Source organism: Carassius auratus, unplaced genomic scaffold, assembly GCF_003368295.1.
Source record: "Carassius auratus strain Wakin unplaced genomic scaffold, ASM336829v1 scaf_tig00039985, whole genome shotgun sequence".
Lineage (NCBI taxonomy): Eukaryota > Metazoa > Chordata > Actinopteri > Cypriniformes > Cyprinidae > Carassius > Carassius auratus.
Window position 1 is genome coordinate 1 of NW_020526554.1, and position 23,121 is coordinate 23,121.

General features: G+C 45.3%; 2 protein-coding genes and 8 non-coding genes across 10 annotated transcripts; 1 reads left to right on the forward strand and 9 right to left on the reverse strand.

Moving 5' to 3' along the window:
• Nucleotides 1-1,416: 1,416 nt before the first annotated feature.
• Nucleotides 1,417-1,490, reverse strand: trnai-aau (transfer RNA isoleucine (anticodon AAU)). Its single transcript has one exon. It is a non-coding gene; the product is annotated as a tRNA-Ile (tRNA).
• A 97-nt stretch (nucleotides 1,491-1,587) lies between these two features.
• trnap-ugg (transfer RNA proline (anticodon UGG)) lies at nucleotides 1,588-1,659 on the reverse strand. Its single transcript has one exon. It is a non-coding gene; the product is annotated as a tRNA-Pro (tRNA).
• Nucleotides 1,660-2,473: 814 nt separating this feature from the next.
• Nucleotides 2,474-2,546, forward strand: trnaa-agc (transfer RNA alanine (anticodon AGC)). The gene has a single exon. It is a non-coding gene; the product is annotated as a tRNA-Ala (tRNA).
• Nucleotides 2,547-3,580: 1,034 nt separating this feature from the next.
• trnai-aau (transfer RNA isoleucine (anticodon AAU)) lies at nucleotides 3,581-3,654 on the reverse strand. The gene has a single exon. It is a non-coding gene; the product is annotated as a tRNA-Ile (tRNA).
• A 97-nt stretch (nucleotides 3,655-3,751) lies between these two features.
• On the reverse strand, nucleotides 3,752-3,823 carry trnap-ugg (transfer RNA proline (anticodon UGG)). Its single transcript has one exon. It is a non-coding gene; the product is annotated as a tRNA-Pro (tRNA).
• A 2,223-nt stretch (nucleotides 3,824-6,046) lies between these two features.
• On the reverse strand, nucleotides 6,047-15,640 carry LOC113084358 (uncharacterized; the record flags this gene model as incomplete). The annotated part of the gene is made up of 7 exons (XM_026254818.1): nucleotides 15,405-15,640; nucleotides 14,980-15,307; nucleotides 14,074-14,875; nucleotides 13,542-13,748; nucleotides 13,080-13,426; nucleotides 6,628-7,133; nucleotides 6,047-6,521 (listed from the first exon to the last, which is right to left on the reverse strand). Coding segments are annotated over exons 1-7 (2,901 nt in total), but the record flags the coding sequence as incomplete, so codon positions are not given.
• Nucleotides 15,641-15,671: 31 nt separating this feature from the next.
• LOC113084359 (uncharacterized) lies at nucleotides 15,672-17,754 on the reverse strand. The gene is made up of 5 exons (XM_026254819.1): nucleotides 16,957-17,754; nucleotides 16,780-16,863; nucleotides 16,624-16,704; nucleotides 16,447-16,504; nucleotides 15,672-15,933 (listed from the first exon to the last, which is right to left on the reverse strand). The coding sequence occupies exons 1-5, from the start codon at nucleotides 17,705-17,707 to the stop codon at nucleotides 15,858-15,860; spliced, it is 1,050 nt and encodes a 349-aa protein (XP_026110604.1). The 5' UTR covers nucleotides 17,708-17,754; the 3' UTR covers nucleotides 15,672-15,857.
• A 1,620-nt stretch (nucleotides 17,755-19,374) lies between these two features.
• On the reverse strand, nucleotides 19,375-19,447 carry trnaf-gaa (transfer RNA phenylalanine (anticodon GAA)). Its single transcript has one exon. It is a non-coding gene; the product is annotated as a tRNA-Phe (tRNA).
• A 105-nt stretch (nucleotides 19,448-19,552) lies between these two features.
• trnai-aau (transfer RNA isoleucine (anticodon AAU)) lies at nucleotides 19,553-19,626 on the reverse strand. The gene has a single exon. It is a non-coding gene; the product is annotated as a tRNA-Ile (tRNA).
• A 97-nt stretch (nucleotides 19,627-19,723) lies between these two features.
• On the reverse strand, nucleotides 19,724-19,795 carry trnap-ugg (transfer RNA proline (anticodon UGG)). The gene has a single exon. It is a non-coding gene; the product is annotated as a tRNA-Pro (tRNA).
• Between the last annotated feature and the right edge of the window lie 3,326 nt (nucleotides 19,796-23,121).

Sequence of the window (23,121 nt, forward strand, 5' to 3'; positions counted from 1 at the left end):
ATAACACGTTACACTAACTGCCATTGTAGCCTGTAGCATTTACCCTCCTGCTGTGTTCATTTCATGATAGCTAGTTGTGTTCCTGGTCCAGAACGACCGCCATATTATAGCAGATTATAAGTTCATTATAATACACATATTATCTTACATATAACATGTTGTGATTTATTTATTTATTATTTAATGCCATGTCAGCAGCAGGGGCTATATTCATGCCAAGAGGAAACATTTCAATTGCACAATTCAGTCATATATATAATGTCAAAACAATTATATAACATTTATATATATATATATATATATATATATATATATATATATATATATATGTATGTTTGTATCTATGTGTGTATGTTTGTACAAATATAAAAAAATACATATAATAAGATTATAACAAGAACAAAAGTATAAGAACAATTAGAGTCTTAACAAGTTGTGATAGATCTTTCTATTATGACTGTATGTCTCAATGACCTAGGCTCATACAACACGTTTATGAGTATAAATAAATAAATAAATATATAGCATTATGGATTAATTTGACTAAAACAAATACTCAGATTAAACATATTGTGGTCTTTCAACTGTGTCCATGTGATAAGGGCATGAACCTGAATGTATAAACTTATCCATTCACTTCTTTTGACTGGTCATAACATATGTACAAACATATAACATACGTGTAAAAGTTAAACAAAACATTAACATTTTCCAAATTTATTTTGTGTGTTCAAATGCCGCATTTGGAAAAAGCTGTGGAACCTTATGACAATTAAATAAAAAGCTTTTTTTTTTCATTGAGAAAACTTGTTAATCGGTTAAATTCGACATATTTACAGTTACGTTAGCTCCGGTCGTAATAGTATTTACACATCAGTGACAGTTGACGTTACGTAGTATCAAGGGGTAATCATAGGCTAATTTACATGGCCAATCTTGCTATTCGTAAAGAACAAAAATCCTAAACCATTTCATTCATATCAAGATATAAATAACATACATGAGCGGAATGTAAATAATTTAACGTTACCTGAGCGGAGATTACATGCAATTGGCGAGGACGTGCGTGATTGGTGTATGAGAAATAGACCTTGCCATTTCATTGGACGCGGAAAAATAGAGATCGCAACGTGATTGATTTATAAAAGATAGAAGTCGTAACGTGATTGGTTTTTAAAAGATAGAAGTCGTAACATGATTGGTTTTCAAAAGATAGAGGTCATAACGTGATTGGTTTTTAAAAGATAGAAGTCGGCATACTATTGGATTAATTTTACAGACTTGTGGTTGTCAGGTAAAGCTATTTCGGCCACAACAAGCTCCTGCTTAGCAAGCAGGGATTTCAGTGAGATCACCCTACTCTTTGTCACAGGAGAAGAGCAGAGCAGAGATGAGCCCTCAGACAATAAAAACAGCTGGCCAGTACGGGGATCGAACCCGCGACCTTGGCCTTATTAGCACCACGCTCTAACCAGCCGAGCTAACCGGCCTCCCTTCGCCATCTGTCTCTACCCGATTGAATAAAAAACTGCCTCAATGTTAATGAACGCAACGAGACAACAAAGCTTCACGTTTTATCCCGACCAAGGGCTCGTCCGGGATTTGAACCCGGGACCTCTCGCACCCAAAGCGAAAATCATACCCTTAGACCAACTAGCCTTCCTGTGCTGGACCGAGAAAACAGAGCTACTGCAGCATCAATAAAAGAAGGAACATGAACTAACGTGGAAGCAATCAAAGACCTCGAGACAGTGTTAAAGGCTAACGAACGCAAGTTGGCCTCTTAACTGACATAAAAATGTGGATGTATCTAACATGTAGAGGGATGTTAGGGAGGACAGCTGAAACTGTCAGATGTCACTTAGACCAGCGGTTCTCAATTCCAGTCCTCGAGCCCCCTGCTCTTCACATTTTGTATGTTTCTCGTATAGCTTCAGACATTTGTTCCATTCAAACGTAAGTGCCCTGAGAAGTGGACATCACGACATCCCTCCGTGATTCAAGTTCAAAGCGTATGTGTACGTTCAGTTCAAAGTGACTAACACAGAGGTATACAGAGGTATATGATGTCACACTTGTCCATGTGTGAAGACGTTGCGCAGCGCAAATACGTGAACCAATGTTCCAAAGTGAAGTAAACTTCGACGGATTTCCCCTGCTCAGGGAGTGGGGAGCAATGAACACTGTGTAGGGACCATGTCAATCGCAAGGAGCTCACTTCTAATGAGCTGATTATCCAAATCAGGTGTGCTAACAAAGAGAGACATGCAAAATATGCAGACCTTTGGGGAGCGAGGACTGGAATGGAGAACCGCTTCCTTATTCTTTAAGTCAGTGTGAGAAAAAGAGGTGAGAAGTTGTCTGCGTGACCCGAGTGATGCAAGGTAGTGCAAAGGTGCAAGCCCAGAGGAGGGACGGCCTCTTTGCATCAAGCCGGTCATTCGCAGCTATGCTCGTCATTCTTGAAAGACCAGGGGAATTAGCTCAAATGGTAGAGTGCTCGCTTAGCATGCGAGAGGTAGCGGGATCGATGCCCGCATTCTCCAAGTTGGCTCCTGCCCTTTTACTCACACATCCCTAAATCAGTGGTTTTCAATCCTGTCCTGGATGCATCCCTGCCCTGCACATTTTGCATTTCCCCTCATCTAACACACCAGTTTCTAATCATCAGCTCATTAATAGAGACTGCAAGACCTGATTTGGGTGTGTCTAATAAGGGAGACATACGAAATGTTCAGGACAGGGTTGCCTCCAGGAAAAGGTTTGAAAACCATTGCCCTAAAGAGACCGACTGAGCACTGACGCAATGCTGCGACACTCCCACGTTAGCTTTTTTTGGGGCTCACAGCTGCCAAAAAGTATTTCAGACATGGTCCTGTGCAAATTGGTTGCAAAACATTGCCATTTTACACACAGTTCCCTAAAGCAGTGGTTTTCAAACCTGTCCTGGAGGCACCCCTGCCCTACACATTTTGAATGTTTCCCTCATCTATCACACCTGTTTCAAATCATCAACTCATTGATAGAGACCGCAAGACCTTATTTGGGTGTGTCTAATAAGGCAGACAATCAAACTGTGCAGGGCAGGGGTGCCTCCAGGACAGGTTTGAGAACCACTGCCCTAAAGAGACCAACTGAGCACCGATGCAATGCTGCCACAGTCTCTACGTTAGTTAATTTTTTTGGACTCAAAGCTGCCAAAAAGTATTTCAGACATGGTCCTGCGCAAATTGGTTGCAAAAAGTGGTCCCACCGCGATTTGAACTCGGATCACTGGATTCAGAGTGCTAACCATTACACCATGAAACCTTACCTGGAGCAGCCGTTGCTCACAGGGCCACAAAGACTGTCACCAGTGCCAAACTAGTGCTGTTTTTTTCTTTTCCTGCGGCAAGAAAGCACACAGGTTCCACCGAGATTCGAACTCAGATCGCTGGATTCAAACTAACGCTCTCCCAACTGAGCTATTTCGGCCACAACAAGCTCCTGCTTAGCAAGCAGGGATTTCAGTGAGATCACCCTACTCTTTGTCACAGGAGAAGAGCAGAGCAGAGATGAGCCCCCAGACAATAAAAACAGCTGGCCAGTACGGGGATCGAACACGCAACCTTGGCATTATTAGCACCACGCTCTAACCAGCTGAGCTAACCGGCCTCCCTTCGCCATCTGTCTCTACCCGATTGAATAAAAAACTGCCTCAATGTTAATGAACGCAACGAGACAACAAAGCTTCACGTTTTATCCCGACCAAGGGCTCGTCCGGGATTTGAACCTGGGACCTCTCGCACCCAAAGCGAGAATCATACCCCTAGACCAACTAGCCTTCCTGTGCTGTGCAGAGAAAAAAGAGCTACTGCAGCATCAATAAAAGAAGGAACATGAACTAACGTGGAAGCAATCAAAGACCTCGAGACAGTGTTAAAGGCTAACGAACGCAAGTTGGCCTCTTAACTGACCTAAAAATGTGGCTGTATCTAACATGTAGAGGGATGTTAGGGAGGACAGCTGAAACTGTCAGATGTCACTTAGACCAGCGGTTCTCAATTCCAGTCCTCGAGCCCCCTGCTCTTCACATTTTGTATGTTTCTCGTATAGCTTCAGACATTTGTTCCATTCAAACGTAAGTGCCCTGAGAAGTGGACATCACATGACATCCCTCCGTGATTCAAGTTCAAAGCGTATGTGTACGTTCAGTTCAAAGTGACTAACACAGAGGTGTACAGAGGTATATGATGTCACACTTGTCCATGTGTGAAGACGTTGCGCAGCGCAAATCCGTGAACCAATGTTCCAAAGTGAAGTAAACTTCGACGGATTTCCCCTGCTCAGGGAGTGGGGAGCAATGAACACTGTGTAGGGACCATGTCAATCGCAAGGAGCTCACTTCTAATGAGCTGATTATCCGAATCAGGTGTGCTAACAAAGAGAGACATGCAAAATATGCAGACCTTTGGGGAGCGAGGACTGGAATGGAGAACCGCTTCCTTATTCTTTAAGTCAGTGTGAGAAAAAAGAGGTGAGAAGTTGTCTGCGTGACCCGAGTGATGCAAGGTAGTCTGCATAATACAAGAATCCGCACATGCATACTGGCGTAACAAGACCGAGAAGGTCCTTTAACACAAAAGCTAAATCTCTTTGTTAATTCAACAACACAATCGCGGCCAGTGCAAAGGTGCAAGCCCAGAGGAGGGACGGCCTCTTTGCATCAAGCCGGTCATTCGCAGCTATGCTCGTCATTCTTGAAAGGCCAGGGGAATTAGCTCAAATGGTAGAGCGCTCGCTGCGCAAAGGAAGGGGTCCAATCTTTGAGCCCCGCCCGCAAGCGAAAAAGACGCAGAACACGTGAAAACGCCGAAAGATTTCCCCTGCTGCAATACTCGGGGTATATTTCTCTTCGTTTTGAAGAGTTTTAATTACATGTGAGACAACTCTACCCTCCGCGGCCTGGATTCGATCCCGTGCTCTCTCGGATGAGCCGTGACGTCATATGTCCTCGACGTGTATTTTTAAGCATGCAATAAACCGAGACTTTTATTTTGTTATCTATGACATACAATTGATTGATTTTATATTACATAGATTTGTGTGTGTGTATTTAAATGTTTGTGTTTAAATAAAATTAATAAAAAACGTTTCTTCAAATACGTTTTGTGTGTGTGGATATGATTTGATTGATATGATTTAGCAGATTTTTTTTATCTTATCAAAAAATGTTCTATTAAAATTAGTACAAACACATACTGTACATACACAGAATATAAAAAGCACAATACGAAAGAGTGGGCCCAAGTAATATATACAAAATGTTTTATTAAAATGAACACACACACATACATACACACAATATAAAAAAAATTATGAAAAGAGTGGGCCCATATAATATAAACAATATTTATATATACAGGAAAGATATTATGTACTACTTATATAAAAAAATATATATGAAAAGAGTGGGCCCATATAATATATACAAAATATACACATTATTTACAATGGAGGCGGAGTTTGTCATTTATTTCGCCTGCGGCTGTTCTGCCAACCAATCATCTAAAGTTTTTCCATTAGAGGAGCGTGAGCAAAATGTGGCATTCCCATATCGGCTATGACCAAACTCTTTAGTTTTGGGCTGCCCACATTTGCTGCATGTGTTAAAAGTAACCCCTCGCACATACTTCCTCTTATGGACTCCGCTTTCCGTCTCCAGGGCCCTCCGGCGCCTGTTCCTCTGGGTGTAACGGGACACAGGAGCAGCAGGCGCTGGAGCAGGCGCTGGAGCAGGGGCTGGAGCAGGCACTGGAGCAGGCGCTGGAGCAGGCACTGGAGCAGGCACTGGAGCAGACACTGGAGCAGACACTTGAGCAGGCACTGGAGCAGGCACTGGAGCAGACACTGGAGCAGACACTGGAGCAGGCACTGGAGCAGGCACTTGAGCAGGCACTTGAGCAGGCACTGGAGCAGGCACTGGAGCAGGCACTTGAGCAGGCACTGGAGCAGGCACTGGAGCAGGCACTTGAGCAGGCACTTGAGCAGGCACTGGAGCAGGCACTGGAGCAGGCACTGGAGCAGGCACTTGAGCAGGCACTGGAGCAGACACTGGAGCAGGCACTGGAGCAGGCACTGGAGCAGGCACTGGAGCAGGCGGAGCTGGGCCTGGACCGGATGTCAAAGCACCAGCAGATGGAATCACTATTGACACAGTCATGTCTGGGTTAAGCACTAGTGTGCCTAACAGTGACCCAGGTGCTGAAATGGGCTGCACAACTCCTGCTGCTGTGGGGACGGGTGCGATAGGGCACTCCCTTTTGGCAGCAGCGGGCCGGCGACCCGGTCGCAGAATTGGAGCCTGTCCTTCTCGATTTGGCGGAAGGATAAATTGATGTTTTGGGCCTGATGTTGATGGCACGTCATCCAATTTTTCCCTCGGCAGAGGAAGCTGCACATCAGCCACATCTATTGGGTCAGATGGAGTCAGTCCCTGGACGAGGACACTCAATTCCTGATTCTTCTGCTGCCGTTGAAACCTGAAAGTAAATTACTTGTAAAATATATATATATATATATATGTGTATTTGTGTGTGTGTACAGAAGTATTCAGTTCACTGGAACCAAATAATGTGCCTTGCTTACCACTGAATGAGTGTCCTCTGGTTCAGCTCAAACAGTTGGATCATTGTTTCATCCATCAGCCTTTGATTGTTAAGCACCAGCTCTCGGATGTGGTGGTAATCCGAAAGGATTTTAGACCACCTGGGGGTGGAAACTCCAGCCTTCTTGGTCGGTGACTTGTGTAAAGCACACAGCTTCATACAAATGGCCTCAACCAAGCGGCTGGTGCTGGGCCACTGTGCTGGACCCCCAGGATGTCCAATCAGACACCGTTTCACACTCTCCACACCCGGTGTGACTCCGGACCGCTTCGGTGCCTTAAAGCGCCCATGTGTCAGCTGAGGCTGATGTCGAGGCTGATAGTTGACCCGCTGTTTATCAACATCAGGGAGAGCGGTCCACAGCTGGATGGCCTCTGTAACCTGCAGGTCGGTGAGGTAAGGAGCCTCACGAAGACCCACCAGGAAACCAGCCAGATCCTGGACCTTGTCCCACCCAGCGATGCCATCAGGTCCAATGACTGCTCCCTAGTAAATGCAGATTAGTGTTAATATACACTTCCAGTCAAAAGCCTTTGAACAGAAATATTTTTGACATTTTTTAAAGAATTCTGCTCAACAAGCCTGCATTTATTTTATTCAAAATACAGCAAAAGCCATTATATTGTGAAATAATTTTACTATTTAAAATAAAAATGCTTTCTATTTGAATATAGTTTAAAGTGTAATTTATTCCTGTGATGCACAGCTGTATTTTCAGCATCATTCCTCCAGTCTTCAGTGTCACATGATCTTCAGAAATTTGTTGTTCTAGAAACCTTTTTTTATTGATATTATTATCAATATTTAAAACAGTTGTGTACATTTTGTTCAAGATTCTTTGATGAATAGAAGGATCCAAGATAAGAATTTATCTGTAATAAAAAGCTTTTTTAATATTATACACTATACCCTTCAAAAGTGTGGAGTCAGAACATTTAAATCATTATATATGTCACGGTAGGAAATCCAGTGTTTCCTCCGTGTCATGTTTTGTTATTGTTTTTGTACTTACGTTGTCTCCATGTGTTCGTTTAGTTGATTGTCATCACCTGGGTGTTGATTGTCTCGCTCCAGCTGATCGTCATCATACCTCTGCTACTTATACTCACCTCGCTCTCTCTCTGTTGTCAGATCCTCTCTTATGTCTCCACGTACAGACTGGATTACCGTCTTCCGTGTTTGTGTGCTGGTTGGATTCGTGTTGTCGTCCGCGTGTCAGTGTTCCGGTCTGTTCCTGGTTCTAACCATTGACCACCTTCACCTGCACCGCTGACTTCACCATCCCGCTCTTCGCACGCCACCGTAGACCTTCCTTGCCATTGCCAACACTCTGGACATTCCTTATCAATAAACAACATCTGATTGCCTGCAATTGCTTCCTCCTCTTTTGTCTGTCGTTACAGTAGGATCTGACCATCATGGAAGCAGCAGGCGATCGCTCCCCATCTCATCTCGAAGAATTTCTGCAACGAGCTGTGGGTCGTATGGATCGCCAAGACAAGGCGATAGATGAGATGGGTCGAGCCTTCCAAGCAATGGTGACGAAGGTGTCCGAGCTCGTTCTCCAGACGCAACAACAACAACAATCGTCACCCGCTGCGCCTCCCACGCCACCCACACCGCCGATCGTCTCCGGGGGGATTTCCCAGCCCGATCCACGCCTCCCCATCCCGGAGAAATATGCGGGTGAGCCAGAGTTCTGTCGATCTTTTTTGTCTCATTGTTCTCTGCACTTCGCCCTGCAGCCCCGCACGTTCTACACCGAGGAAATGAAGGTGGCATTCGTCTTTTCTCTACTTACGGGAAGGGCTGCCCTCTGGGGGACGGCGGTGTGGGAGAACCAAGACAGCTGCTGTGCCTCGTTCCACGCACTTTCGGAAGAGATGAGACGGGTCTTCGACCGCTCCGCCGCCGGGAGGGAAGCGGCTTGGCTTCTCACGGACCTACGTCAGGGGGAAAGGTCCGTTTCTGACTATTCGATTGAGTTCCGCACCCTGGCGGCGGAGTGTAAGTGGAACGAGGAGGCGCAGTGGGATCACTTCCTGCATGGGTTGGCTGACCGCATCCAACAGGAGATCCGCGCCGTCGAGCTCCCCACTTCTCTCAACAGTCTGATTGACCTAACCATCAGAGTGGAGAATCGACTCGATCAAGCCACCAGACGGAGGGGGAGAGCAGTTCTCACGAACAGACCGGAGGCCCAGTATCAGCGCTCAGATGTTGCGGTCAGCCCACCGGGAGATCTTGAACCCATGCAGGTGGGGCGAGCTCGGCTCTCCCGGGAGGAGAGGATCAGGCGGAGATCCCTGGGACTATGTTTATACTGCGGCAGTCAAGAACATCACATCCAGCGTTGTCCGGTAAAAGACCAAGCCCGATAGTAAGACGGAGGCTACTATCGGGTGGGATCTCTGCCAGAAAGACCTCTTCTACATCGACACTCCTTCCGGTGAGTCTACGGTGGTCCACCCACGCACTCGAGCATCACGCCTTGTTGGATTCTGGGGCAGAGGGTAATTTCATGGACTTCCAGTTCGCTAGTAAGCTCAACATTCCTCTCACCTCCCTCAAACACCCCATTGCACCCTTTGCTCTCAATGGACACAGACTACCAGTCATCACTCAGACCACCTTACCTGTTTCCCTCACCACCTCTGGCAATCATACAGAGGAGATATCATTCTACATTACGGACTCACCTTCATCCCCCATCGTTCTCGGTCACACCTGGCTTCAGAAACACAACCCCAGCATCAATTGGCGCCTTGGATCTGTGGTTAGCTGGAGCGAGGAATGTCATTTGTCTTGTCTTTTGTCTGCTGGTGTTAATGTTTCTGAGTCTGTGTTTCAGGGGGAAGCAGTGGATTTGGCTAGCGTGCCCGCGGAGTACCACGACCTGAAGGAGGTGTTCAGTAAGTCTCGTGCTGATTCTCTTCCTCCTCATCGTCCCTATGACTGTGCGATAGAGTTATTGCCAGGTACTTCTCCGCCTAAGGGCAAGTTATATTCTTTGTCTGTTCCAGAGACGGCGGCCATGGAGAAATATATATCCAGTTCTCTAGCAACGGGGTTTATCCGCCCTTCCTCTTCTCCAGCGGGGGCGGGGTTCTTTTTTGTGGGAAAGAAGGACGGATCCTTGCGACCTTGCATTGACTACCGAGGGCTGAACAACATAACGGTAAAGAATACCTATCCTTTGCCGCTTATGTCTTCAGCTTTTGAGAGGTTGCAGGGAGCGTCCGTTTTCACTAAATTGGACTTACGTAATGCTTATCATTTGGTCCGCATCAGGGAGGGGGATGAGTGGAAGACTGCCTTTAACACCCCTAGAGGCCATTTTGAGTACTGCGTTATGCCGTTCGGGCTAACCAACTCGCCGGCAGTCTTTCAAGCACTCGTTAATGACGTGTTGCGAGACATGGTCGATCTGTTCATATATGTTTACCTGGATGACATATTGATCTTTTCTTCGTCTCTCCAGGAACACGTGCAACACGTACGACGAGTGCTTCTGCGGTTGCTAGAGAATGGATTGTTTGTCAAGGCGGACAAATGCGTTTTTCATGCACAGTCTGTTTCTTTTCTAGGACACATCATTTCGACTGAGGGTGTTCGCATGGATCCTGAGAAGGTTAAGGCTGTGGTAAATTGGCCATCCCCTGAGTCTCGCAAGGCCCTGCAGAGATTTCTGGGGTTCGCCAATTTTTACCGGCGTTTCATTCGCAATTTCAGCCAACTAGCCGCTCCTCTGACCGCCTTGACCTCCCCTAGTTTGACGTTCAGGTGGTCAGACGCAGCTGAGGCTGCGTTTGCCAAACTGAAAAGCTGCTTTGTTTCAGCTCCCATTCTCGTCACCCCTGATCGCTCACGTCAATTCATAGTGGAGGTCGACGCGTCAGAGGTGGGGGTAGGAGCAGTGTTATCCCAACGCGCATCCTCAGACGGAAAGGTGCATCCGTGCGCGTATTATTCTCACCGTTTATCTCCTGCAGAAGTTAATTATGACATTGGCAATCGAGAGTTGTTGGCAGTCAAACTTGCACTGGAAGAATGGCGTCACTGGCTTGAAGGGTCGGGTGTACCTTTCATTGTATGGACAGACCATAAGAATCTCGAATACATTAGAACCGCCAAAAGACTTAACTCCAGGCAGGCTCGGTGGGCATTGTTTTTCGGTCGTTTCGATTTTACACTTTCTTACCGGCCGGGTTCCAAAAACATCAAACCCGATGCTTTATCCCGTCTTTTTGAGCGTTCCGATCGTACTGCTACTCCCGAGCCCATTTTACCGGGGACCATCATTATCTCCGCGCTCAGATGGGAGGTCGAATCGAAGGTGTTGACCGCCTTAGAAGGGGTAACGCCCCCGGCTCGTTGCCCACCGAACCGATTGTTTGTGCCGGAGAGGTTACGGTCAGACGTTCTCCAGTGGGGTCATTGTTCCAGTGTTGCTTGTCACCCAGGGGTTAGTAGAACTAGATTTCTGGTCAAGCAACGATTTTGGTGGCCTGGTATGGCTCGTGACGTCCACGATTTCGTCTTGGCTTGTTCAGTTTGCGCTATTGGTAAGACTTCCAATCGACCTCCAGATGGGTTACTCTTACCGCTGTCTGTCCCTTCAAGACCCTGGTCCCACATCTCGCTAGATTTTATCACCGCCCTCCCGCCCTCTAAAGGCAATACGGTGATTTTAACCGTAGTGGACCGGTTCTCGAAGGCGACTCATTTTATTCCCTTGCCCAAATTACCTTCAGCCAAGGAAACAGCGGTAGCTGTCATTGACCACGTCTTCCGCATACATGGCCTCCCGACAGACGTGGTTTCTGACAGGGGTCCCCAATTTGTGTCCAAATTTTGGCGAGAGTTTTGTAAATTGTTAGGAGCGACTGTTAGTCTTTCTTCCGGGTTCCATCCCCAGAGCAATGGTCAAACCGAACGAGCCAATCAGGATGTCGAGAGGGTTTTGCGATGTTTGGTTTCCAATAATCCTTCGTCCTGGTGTCAGCAACTCTCAGTTGTGGAGTACGCACACAATTCTTTGCCAGTGTCATCTACGGGCATGTCTCCATTTAAGTGTAGTTTAGGGTACCAACCACCTAATTTTGTCAGTACGGAATCCGAGGTTTCGGTCCCCTCCGCACACGCATTAGTCCAGAGGTGTCACCGCACCTGGACCAGAGCTCGCAGAGCTCTGCTCCAGGCTAGGTCGCGCACCAAGGCTAAGGCCGATCGCCACCGGTCGAAGCCTCCCCGTTACGTCGTCGGTCAAAGAGTGTGGCTTTCTACCCAGAACATTCCTATGCGGTCCGTTTCTAACAAACTTGCTCCCAAATTTATTGGCCCGTTTTCTATTACCAAGATTATTAATCCGGTTACCGTGCGTCTTAGCCTTCCTCCGGCGTACAGGAGGATTCATCCCGTGTTCCACGTCTCCAAAATTAAATCGGTGATTTCTTCCCGTCTTAATCCGCCTGCTCCGGTTCCCCCCCCGCCTCGTCTCGTTAATGGGGAAACCACCTATTTGGTTAATCGTATTCTGGACTCTAGACGGAGGGGACGCGGTTTTCAGTACTTGGTGGATTGGGAAGGTTACGGTCCGGAGGAGAGGAGTTGGGTTCCTGCTCGGGACATATTGGATCACCACCTTATAGATGATTACAATCTACAGGTAAAGCAGGCTGGGAACGTCAGGTGACGTCCTAGGGGAGAGGGTACTGTCACGGTAGGAAATCCAGTGTTTCCTCCGTGTCATGTTTTGTTATTGTTTTTGTACTTACGTTGTCTCCATGTGTTCGTTTAGTTGATTGTCATCACCTGGGTGTTGATTGTCTCGCTCCAGCTGATCGTCATCATACCTCTGCTACTTATACTCACCTCGCTCTCTCTCTGTTGTCAGATCCTCTCTTATGTCTCCACGTACAGACTGGATTACCGTCTTCCGTGTTTGTGTGCTGGTTGGATTCGTGTTGTCGTCCGCGTGTCAGTGTTCCGGTCTGTTCCTGGTTCTAACCATTGACCACCTTCACCTGCACCGCTGACTTCACCATCCCGCTCTTCGCACGCCACCGTAGACCTTCCTTGCCATTGCCAACACTCTGGACATTCCTTATCAATAAACAACATCTGATTGCCTGCAATTGCTTCCTCCTCTTTTGTCTGTCGTTACAATATATTTATTATTAAATTATAGAAATTAATACTTTTATTTAGCAAGGACGCATTAAATTGATGATAAAGACATTTATAATCTTACAATATACACTGAACTTTCTATTCATCAAAGAAACCTAAACAAAAATCTCTAGAAGCTATTTTTAACCTTATAATAATAATAATAATAATAAAGTAAAAAAAAACAAAAAAAAAACTTGCTTGTAGTGTATGTGGAATAAAACGAGACTGAAACGAAATAAAGCCCTTAGAGTGTCGTACCTGAGCCTCGCCGGAGACACTGCTTCCAGTGTCAGATGTCTGTGACAGCACTGAAGAGGCAGGGGCGAGATGCTGTCCCTCTCCTCCAGATGATGTGGACGGCTCAGCCAGTGATGCTGGGGACTGAGGCAGAGGCAAAGATGAGGGGGTGTTTCTGAGGCAGGGGTCATCCTCATACAGCACTGGAACTGTGATGTCCTCCATGCTCTCTTCCTCAAACCCCTCATCTAGCAGGTCCTGATCATCAACCTCCTCCACCAACCGGTCTTCCTCCTCTGGGTTCTGGAGCACTGGAGTCAGTGTTTTGCCAGTCTGGCTGTAAAGGTACTCGATTCCCAGCAATTCACCTACAATAATAAAATAATAAAAAAAGTGTTCTTAATAATTGATCAAGTACATTGGAGGCTCTAATACTCTAATAACTTAATAGAATATTGCAAAAGAAATAATTAAATGTCTTACCTGTATATGCTCCAGGAGGGCGATAGCGCTCATCCCAGGGCTTCCCAAAGACTGTTCGGCTAAGCCGGTCAACAGCCTCGCTCATGGCACTGCCATATGTCCGAATGGAGGACGCCCGTTTTATGGCGTCTTCCATTCGGTCATCATTCCAACGCATCAAGCCCTCAAGGAGATAGGCCTGAAAATGCGCATCGCTGGCACTGGTTCCTAAAAGTTAAATAATATCAAAAAATATATAAAAAAGGGTTTTATGTGTCACATATGTACAATATATGTACTACACATAAGGTGCTCTGAAGTAATTTGTATACTACATTTAATAGAGTTTTGTAACTATATTAAAAATGATTGTCACTTAGTCATGTGTTACTAGTGACTTGTTAGTAAAGACAGCTTTGTCAATGCTTATGACATTAAAAAGTATAATGTAGAGTGTGACATTTATTAATGCGGCATTACTTTAAAGTGATGGAAGCAGTTACAGTGCTTATATTTTCTACAGAAAAATGAATAATCCATATGCATGTAATACCTGGAATAAAACGGTTCAGGTGGAGGTGGAATGACTCCAAGGAGGTAGAGCCACGAGCACACCTGTAGCAGCACAGCTCCACGCCGCCTTTCTTCAGTGTCCCTGTCTTCATGTACAGCGGAAAGTCCTCTGGGTCTTGGATACACTGGACGTGCTTGCGCTGTTCCTTCCATATCTGCTGGATCCGTTCGTGGTCCAGCAGAGGAACTCCCAGGGTGTCCTTCCCATCCGCACTGTCAAACTGATCAATCAGTGACCCAATCAATCTGGTGGTCTCCTCCACCCCCCTGGTCCTCCTCCGGCAGTGCAGTGCCAACTCCCTCCGGGTAATGCGAGCACTGACCGCCTTTTCTGAGATGTGGCCAGTCTTCTTTGCCGCCAGGTCACCCTCTTTTGCGGAGCGAAGAGCAGCCACATCCTCTGGATCCCACTGAAAGATGCACGTGGACAGACGTGCCATGAAGATCCCATAGAGCGGATGAGCCTCTGTCGTGACACCTGCAGCAAATCGCCGCATGAAGTGCCAGATGTCGAGGCGCACTACAAGCTCATCCCACTCCAAAAACATGATCTTCACCCGCGATTGGCCGTACTGACTGCAGCAGTCCCTGTCCACGTACATCACTTTTGGGGCTGCCTCTCCTGCCTCTCGGTAGCGTTTCATCAGACCAGCTGCCATGGAGTCCAGTCCATGTCCCTCGGCAGCTGTCAGCACAGAGACAAGGACCTGGCCGTGTTCGTTTCCGACATTTGTGCACCAGGCAGCTGTTCCTGAAGCAGCACCGGCAAGTTTCTTTGTGACCTATTGGGAAAAATAAAAGAGTAAAAAAAATGTGCCATATCTGTGCCATATCCGTGCCATATCCATATCTGGCAAATTTCTGGATATAAACAGGGCTTTGATACCTTTTTTGTCGAATCCATCTTGAGAACACAGCCAAAGACAGATGTTAATTTGGCCTTGACCTCGTGCAGTCGCCCCAGAACATCCCTGGCATACACGGCTAACAGCCACTTAGGTTTAGGCAAAGCAGGTAAAAGTGGAGGATCAGCAAACACAGGAGGCTGCACAAGGGAGGACCTTGTGAATGGTTCACAGGCAGTCAGGTACTGCAAGACACGCTGTGTCCATGCCTCACTGTGCTGTTCCATCAGCTTCCTGTAAAGCTGAGTCACACTGTTGCCCAGTGTCCTCTCCCTCATCATCCTCAGCACCCGGTTGTCACATGAGTATCTAAGGAAACAACAGTATAATCATGCAAATGCTTTAGTTGGTAAAAAATAACCCACATAAAAGCACCTAATAATGAATGATTGTCATTATGAATTACCTGTATGTCAGCAAAGCTGGAAACTGACTGCGGTGGCCCATATCCAGCTGTCCTAGGATGTCCTCGGACCAGGCAGGATATTTCTTTTTGCAGCGTTTGCACTCCAGATACTCAGTGGCAAGGTCATACCACCCGTCGATGTCCAAGACCTTACGCACGGTACGGTAAATTCCTGCCGCAGTTAGTCTGTGCCTACCACAGTCTGGGCGAACACAGACGAGAGGAAATAACCACATCTTCAGCGTTATCCATAAGAAAAGGGGCCGACAGAAGAAGAGGTCAGGTGAGGCAGGGGGCTGAGTGTTTATTAAAGGGGGCTGAGGAGGATACCACCAAAGTTTCAGCTGGGACACTAGTTCTGGCTTGCCGGTTCGTGGGTTGGCCTTAAACAGTGTGTTCCGGATCCACTCATGCTGGAAAGGTGGAAGTTGATCTTTCCAGTGACTTGGAAGCTCAGCTGGTGGCCGGTGATGTGAAGGAGCTGGTGCCTTGGCAGTTTCCACTGATGGAGATGGAGCAGCACAGTCCTCTGAGTGAATAGTAAAAAAAAAAAACAATAAGGATGACTGTTGCATTTGATAGTAATATGCCATAAATGCAGCGCACAAACAACCTGCAAAGCACAATTTTTGGACAAGTATTCATAATTATTATGTTATTTTTAGGAACGAGAGTGAAGAAAGTGGTACTAGTGTTAAGGAAGCACATAACCCAGCATACACTTTATTAATTTAAGGAGAATGGAATCAGTGCAGCTGACTGAGAATGAGGATCAGATGGAATGGAGGAAGGAAAATGTGGTGTGATGAATTAAGTGTAAAGCAACGAAGCCCACGGACATGAAGCATACACACAGATAGAGTAAGGAAAAACTGTTCCTCTAATCATTAGAACAATGAATCTCCACCATCCTGTCTGCTCAGGGGGAGATGAAGAGTGAGTGAGAAGAGCAAGCGGTGTGAAAAAGTTATCTAGTGATTATCTAACAACGGGTAAGTTCGGAAACGCAAATAAATACACTGACACCTTTGGACATCCTTACGGTTTTGAAGAAGTGCACTCAAGAAAGCATCCCGCTTGAGGCATGACATGACATAATTCTGTATTGTAAACAAAAAATATTTTAAAATGTTGATTATTTTCCCCCAAGAAATAACGCTTCTCATTGTGTTTTTACAAAACATTCTTGTAATATTTGCATTTGTGTCATATGCCACACCTGTATTTAGCTGTGCTTCACATTGTGATGCAGCAAATACCAGCTCCTCATCGTCATCTTCAGCAGTGGGAACGGACTTGCCTGGAGCACAAATGTTAAAACTATCATTGTGAACAATACACAGAGACAAACATATGTAAGATGGTGCTTACTTACCAGTAGCGAAAAGCTGTATCGGGGTCAAATGTTTGGCTGGGGGTTCTGCTGCTGGAGGAGGTAAAGTGGACTGCAATAATGGATCTGGAAACAGCAAGTTGACAAGTTTGCCATAATGATAAATTAATATATGAAGAAATGCTGTAGGTAAAATTCTATATTCACACTCCTACTCACAGGGTTTAACTGGTGACGTGAGTTTTTTCGCCAGCTGTGAAGGAGACAAATTTTTGCCACGCGCCAACAGCGCTTTCACAGTTGCGGTCTTCTGTACACCAGTTTGGATAGGTGCAGGTGGAGGTGCAGTGGTTGCAGAAGCACTGGAGGTTGCAGCGTGAGGTGCAGGCTGACGTACGCTGGTGACCACAGCAGAAGCCCGTCTTTTCAGGACATATGTCTTGAAAATGGCCATGTTGGTTTTGGGCCTGGCATCTGCCTTAATGAGGTACCTGATGAGGGCTTGAGCCTCCTTGCTCTGGTCCTCATAAACATCTTTCATGGAGCGGCCCTGGAAGTCACCAAACTCCACCATCAAGCAGCCCTGGTCTCCAGTTGCCCGGGCTTCTGCCTGCATTTCCTGCTTCCTCTGATACTTTTCCACTTCTTCTGCCATCTCTCTAATTTGAGAAGTGTACTGTAGGAACAGTTGTTTATTTTGTGACAGGGGTGTTGCCTGCGCTGTCTCAGTGGAAATGCTGAGCACCAAATACACGGCATACCCCAGAGAGTTTTCCAGGAGCCATCTAAATCTCTGGCCCTGGTACTTCCCAAACTGAAGTTTGCAGTGAGCCAGTACTAAAAACTGGTCACTGGGGTCTCCACCGTTCGTGCTGACAAAAGTACTGGCCTCTGACAGCACCTCCTCCTTAGGTTTGGCCCTTCCAGACTCCAAATTTTCAAGGCGCTTCGCCTCCGCCGAAGGCGCCATGAGGAGTCGGCTTGATGTTGCCGATTGGCGTTGAAAAGAGGGATATGCATACATTTTCTGGAATGAAAATCAGAAAAAGACTACTATCTTTTGCAATCTGAAAGACACCTGTATGTTAAGTGTGTAACAATAATTTAACAAGCTACGCATAAACTATATTACTGTGGTAATAAACTTGGCCATGACATAAACTGTCCTGAAGATGAGTTTTCTACAAAGGACAGGAATCCCTGACATATAAAATATGTAATGTCAGTATGAAGTCTGAAATTTCCTTTTATTTCCAATGCTTTCATCTTAAACCATGACTACACACACCAGGCTATAAAATATTACATTAAATATATAATACTTCAAAAGTGGTCATCTTACCCCAGGGTTACACCAGGTGCTTTTACCTCTTAAAATCTCAGCCATTTTTCAGTGTTTTTAACTTTCTGGTCTACCCAAATTAAAATGAGCACTATTCCCATATACTTTTGCTCATATGGATACATTTGGCCTTTTTTGTTTGTTTTTAGTTAAGACTCTCAATGTTTTATTTATAAACATTGGTCAATTGGTCAAAAGGAGGCCACGGGAGAGAAACGCGATTGGAGGAAAGTAAGCCCCAGAAGAGAAACTCGATTGATCAAAAGTAAGCCACAGGCGAAACGCGATTTGTCAAAAGTAAGCCACAGGGGAAACGCGATTTGTCAAAAGTAAGCCACAGGCGAAACGCGATTTGTCAAAAGTAAGCCACAGGTGAAACGCGATTGGTTCATGTGGGCTTACTTTGGGCTTACTTCGGCTCAGTCGGTGGAAAGCAGTAGGCGCAAGCGAGAGGTAGCGGGATCGATGCCCGCATTCTCCAAGTTGGCTCATGCCCTTTTACTCACACATCCCTAAATCAGTGGTTTTCAATCCTGTCCTGGAGGCATCCCTGCCCTGCACATTTTGCATTTCCCCTCATCTAACACACCAGTTTCAAATCATCAGCTCATTAATAGAGACTGCAAGACCTGATTTGGGTGTGTCTAGCACTGACGCAATGCTGCGACACTCCCACGTTAGCTTTTTTTGGGTCTCACAGCTGCCAAAAAGTATTTCAGACATGGTCCTGTGCAAATTGGTTGCAAAACATTGCCATTTTCACACAGTTCCCTAAAGCAGTGGTTTTCAAACCTGTCCTGGAGGCACCCCTGCCCTACACATTTTGAATGTTTCCCTCATCTATCACACCTGTTTCAAATCATCAACTCATTGATAGAGACCGCAAGACCTTATTTGGGTGTGTCTAATAAGGCAGACAATCAAACTGTGCAGGGCAGGGGTGCCTCCAGGACAGGTTTGAGAACCACTGCCCTAAAGAGACCGACTGGGCATCGATGCAATGCTGCCACAGTCTCTACGTTAGTTAATTTTTTTGGACTCAAAGCTGCCAAAAAGTATTTCAGACATGGTCCTGCGCAAATTGGTTGCAAAAAGTGGTCCCACCGCGATTTGAACTCGGATCACTGGATTCAGAGTGCTAACCATTACACCATGAAACCGAAACTGCTTGTTTGGTGGCCAACTGGGAAACAGATAGCTCCGTGGCAGTGGGGAAGCAGTTATACAGAGAAGTTGGAACCCAGTGATTTTTGGTCACTGGCCCGCCTCAAAAAGCAGAAACGAGTGGGAAATTTTGCCGAAACCCGGGATCGAACCAGGGACCTTTAGATCTTCAGTCTAACGCTCTCCCAACTGAGCTATTTCGGCCACAACAAGCTCCTGCTTAGCAAACAGGGATTTCAGTGAGATCACCCTACTCTTTGTCACAGGAGAAGAGCAGAGCAGAGATGAGCCCCAGACAATAAAAACAGCTGGCCAGTACGGGGATCGAACACGCGACCTTGGCATTATTAGCACCACGCTCTAACCAGCTGAGCTAACCGGCCTCCCTTCCCCATCTGTCTCTACCCGATTGAATAAAAAACTGCCTCAATGTTAGTGAACGCAATGAGACAACAAAGCTTCACGTTTTATCCCGACCAAGGGCTCGTCCGGGATTTGAACCCGGGACCTCTCGCACCCAAAGCGAAAATCATACACCTCGACCAACGAGCCTTCCTGTGCTGGGCCGAGAAAAAAGAGCTACTGCAGCATCAATAAAAGAAGGAACATGAACTAACGTGGAAGCAATCAAAGACCTCGAGACAGTGTTAAAGGCTAACGAACGCAAGTTGGCCTCTTAACTGACCTAAAAATGTGGCTGTATCTAACATGTAGAGGGATGTTAGGGAGGACAGCTGAAACTGTCAGATGTCACTTAGACCAGCTAAACGAGCACTCTACCATTTGAGCTAATTCCCCTGGTCTTTCAAGAATGACGGGCATAGCTGGGAATGACGGGCTTGATGCAAAGAGGCCGTCCCTCCTCTGGAACAATTCCAGACCTCGCTAGTTTTTTTTGGTGTTTTTGTACAATGGATGTATTATTGGCAAACGACACTGGACTGGCTGGAGAGATGCATGGCAAACGACACCGGACTGGCTGGAGAGACATGCATGGCAAACGACACGGGACTGGAGTATCGACAACGAGCCGGACACGGTAAAAATCAAGATGCAAGATATACATGTGGTGAAAGGAAATACTTAAAGGAGGCAACTGTGATTGTGAATGTGGAGAATGTAAGTGAGGTGAAAGCTGTGGATATTATTAAAGCGGTGACGGACAAATGTGGATATGGTAAAATCTTAGCACTGAGGCCAAGACAAGGAAAGGAATATGAACTGACAATGGAAAAAGAAGAAACTTGTGATGAACTGACTGAGGGATTGTTAATTAAAGGAGTGAACTGTGAGATAAAGAAACTGCAAAACAGAGATTATGTTGTCTCTTTCATGCATCTGCCCGTCTACCTTGCTGATGAAGAGATTTTAAATAAACTGGAGGTTTGGGGGGTTTCCCCTATTTCAAAAATAAAGCGTTGTGTTTATCCGGGCTCCAGCATCGAGGATGGGACAAGATATGTAAAGGCGCGGTTTCCGAAGGAGGTGGCCTCCCTACCGTACAGCACAAAAATAGAAACAGCAGAGGGTCCACAATACTTTAGGGTGATGCACAGCCATCAGGTGAAGACTTGTCATGTGGTGAAGGACTGCCCGGAGTTTAAGTGTCATAAAATGCGAGGAAAGAGGCCACTTCGCGAGAAACTGCAATACTGTGACGTGCCCGGAATGCAATTTGGTTTTAAATAAGTGTTAGTGTTGGATGCAGGGTGAGGAGGAGGAGCAGCAGCAGGTGGGCGGGCAGGTGCATGAAAGAGACAACGAGCAGCGAGACGTTGGAGAAAGAGCACGTGGTGAAGGACTGGAATTAAATAAGGATATAGAACAACAGAAAGAGTGTACCGAACCAATCATACAAACATAACAGGATAGGGGAATTTGGACACAGATGGATTTGACGGACAGCTTGCAAAATGCTTTGGATACTATGGAACTGGATGATGAAAGGAATAAAGTACTGCATGATGCACAACAGGAGGGAATTGTATGTACACCGATGGATGTGACAGACAGTGTGCAAAAGGAGATGGACGCGGTAGAAATTAATGATGCTACAAAAGAGTGTGAACAAGGAAAAGAAAATGAGGAGACGCAGGGGAAATCATCGAAAAGAAGAAGATCTGTAAAGGTAATGCCCAATCTTGATACTGCAAGAAAAAGAATGCTTAAAGAAGATGGTTTTGAATGTACAAATAAGTATGAGTTGCTAAAGGGTTTGGAGGAGATGGACTGAGTTTATGGGTTTTATGCATGTTATTATATGTTTTATGCTTTTATGAATTGTTACTTTTAATGCTAGAGGGCTTTCGAACGTAGGAAAATTTGAAAAAGTGAAAGAAATGTGTAAAGGAGAGGATGTGATTTTATTACAAGAAACTAACTGGAGGGAAGAGTACATGACTGAAATAAGGAAAAGTTGGAGTGGAGAGATTTTTTATAACAATGGTGATGGGAGGCTGGGAAGAGGAGTTGCTATTTTAATAAAAGAAAACTGTGGGGTATCATGTAAAACAATATATAATGATGTAGATGGGAAATGTATTGCGGTTGAAATGGAGTATGAGGAGAAAAAAGTTATTGTAGTTAATATTCATGCACCGACTGTAGAGAATGAAAAGAAGGAATATTTTAATGTATTAAGAGATTTTTTAAAAAAGCATAAAGATGTTATTATGATGGGTGATTTTAATACCGTTTTCAGTAAATTAGAAATTGGTGAGGGAATGGTTTTTAAAAATGATAAAGGAAGAAAAGAACTGAAATTATTAATGGAAGAAAATAATATGATTGATGTATGGAGAGAAAGAAATGAAAAAAAGAAAGAATATTCAAGGAGGCAATTAGTAGGGAATTTTATGTGTAAAACAAGGATTGATTTTATTTTATGTACAAGGAACATTGAAGGTTTTATTGGTAACATGAAATATGTAGAATCAAGCTTAAGTGACCATAAACCACTTTTTATACAAGTAGACTGGAGTTCAGTGAAAAGAGGGCCGGGTGTATGGGTTTTAAATGTAGAGGTTTTGAAGAATGAGGAGTATGTGTTAAGTATTAAAGAAATTATTGAAAAAGAAAAGGAGAATGAAATGTACAGTGAAGATAAAAGGACATGGTGGGAAAATGTTAAAGGGGGGGTGAAATGCTCGTTTTCACTCAATATCCTGTTAATCTTGAGTACCTATAGAGTAGTACTGCATCCTTCATAACTCCAAAAAGTCTTTATTTTTATTATATTTATAAGAGAAAGATAGTCTGTACCGATTTTTCCCGGGAAAACACGAGCGCCTAGAGGCGTGACGTGTGGGCGGAGCTAAAGAATCACAAGCGCCAGTAGGCTTTTGAGTTGAGAGCATGTGGAAGCTGTTACACAGATCCAGAGGCTGAAATTTAACAAGAGCAGCATCAGCAGTATGCTATGTGGTATGTACTGAAACTGTATATATTTGCTTAGCGGTTTTGGAAAATGACTAAGTTCCACTTTATGTCGTCTTTTTTTTTTTTTTTTTAAAGCTGTACATGTGGAAAGTGCAGTTTGATGACAACATTGCATGTTGTTTACTTGATGTGCTTACAAGCTGATAGCTAAGCTAACAACACAGAGATATTTGAAGCAGTTTTACTCACCTCATGTGGTTCCAACACACAATTGTGACCCTTTTCCGTTGGGACTGCATTATCCTTAAGAAATAAACGACGTGCAATCCGAAATGCAGGGAACAAACAAAAACACTTGCACAACTCCGTTGATGCTCTGTAAAAATAAACTCCATCCACTGGTCCCTTAATGCTGTTTCTCTTTTGGTAATCTGTGCAGGGTTGTCTTGCCCTGGCAACCAAAAACACACTTCTTTTGTGACTTTTCGCAACGCTCTCGC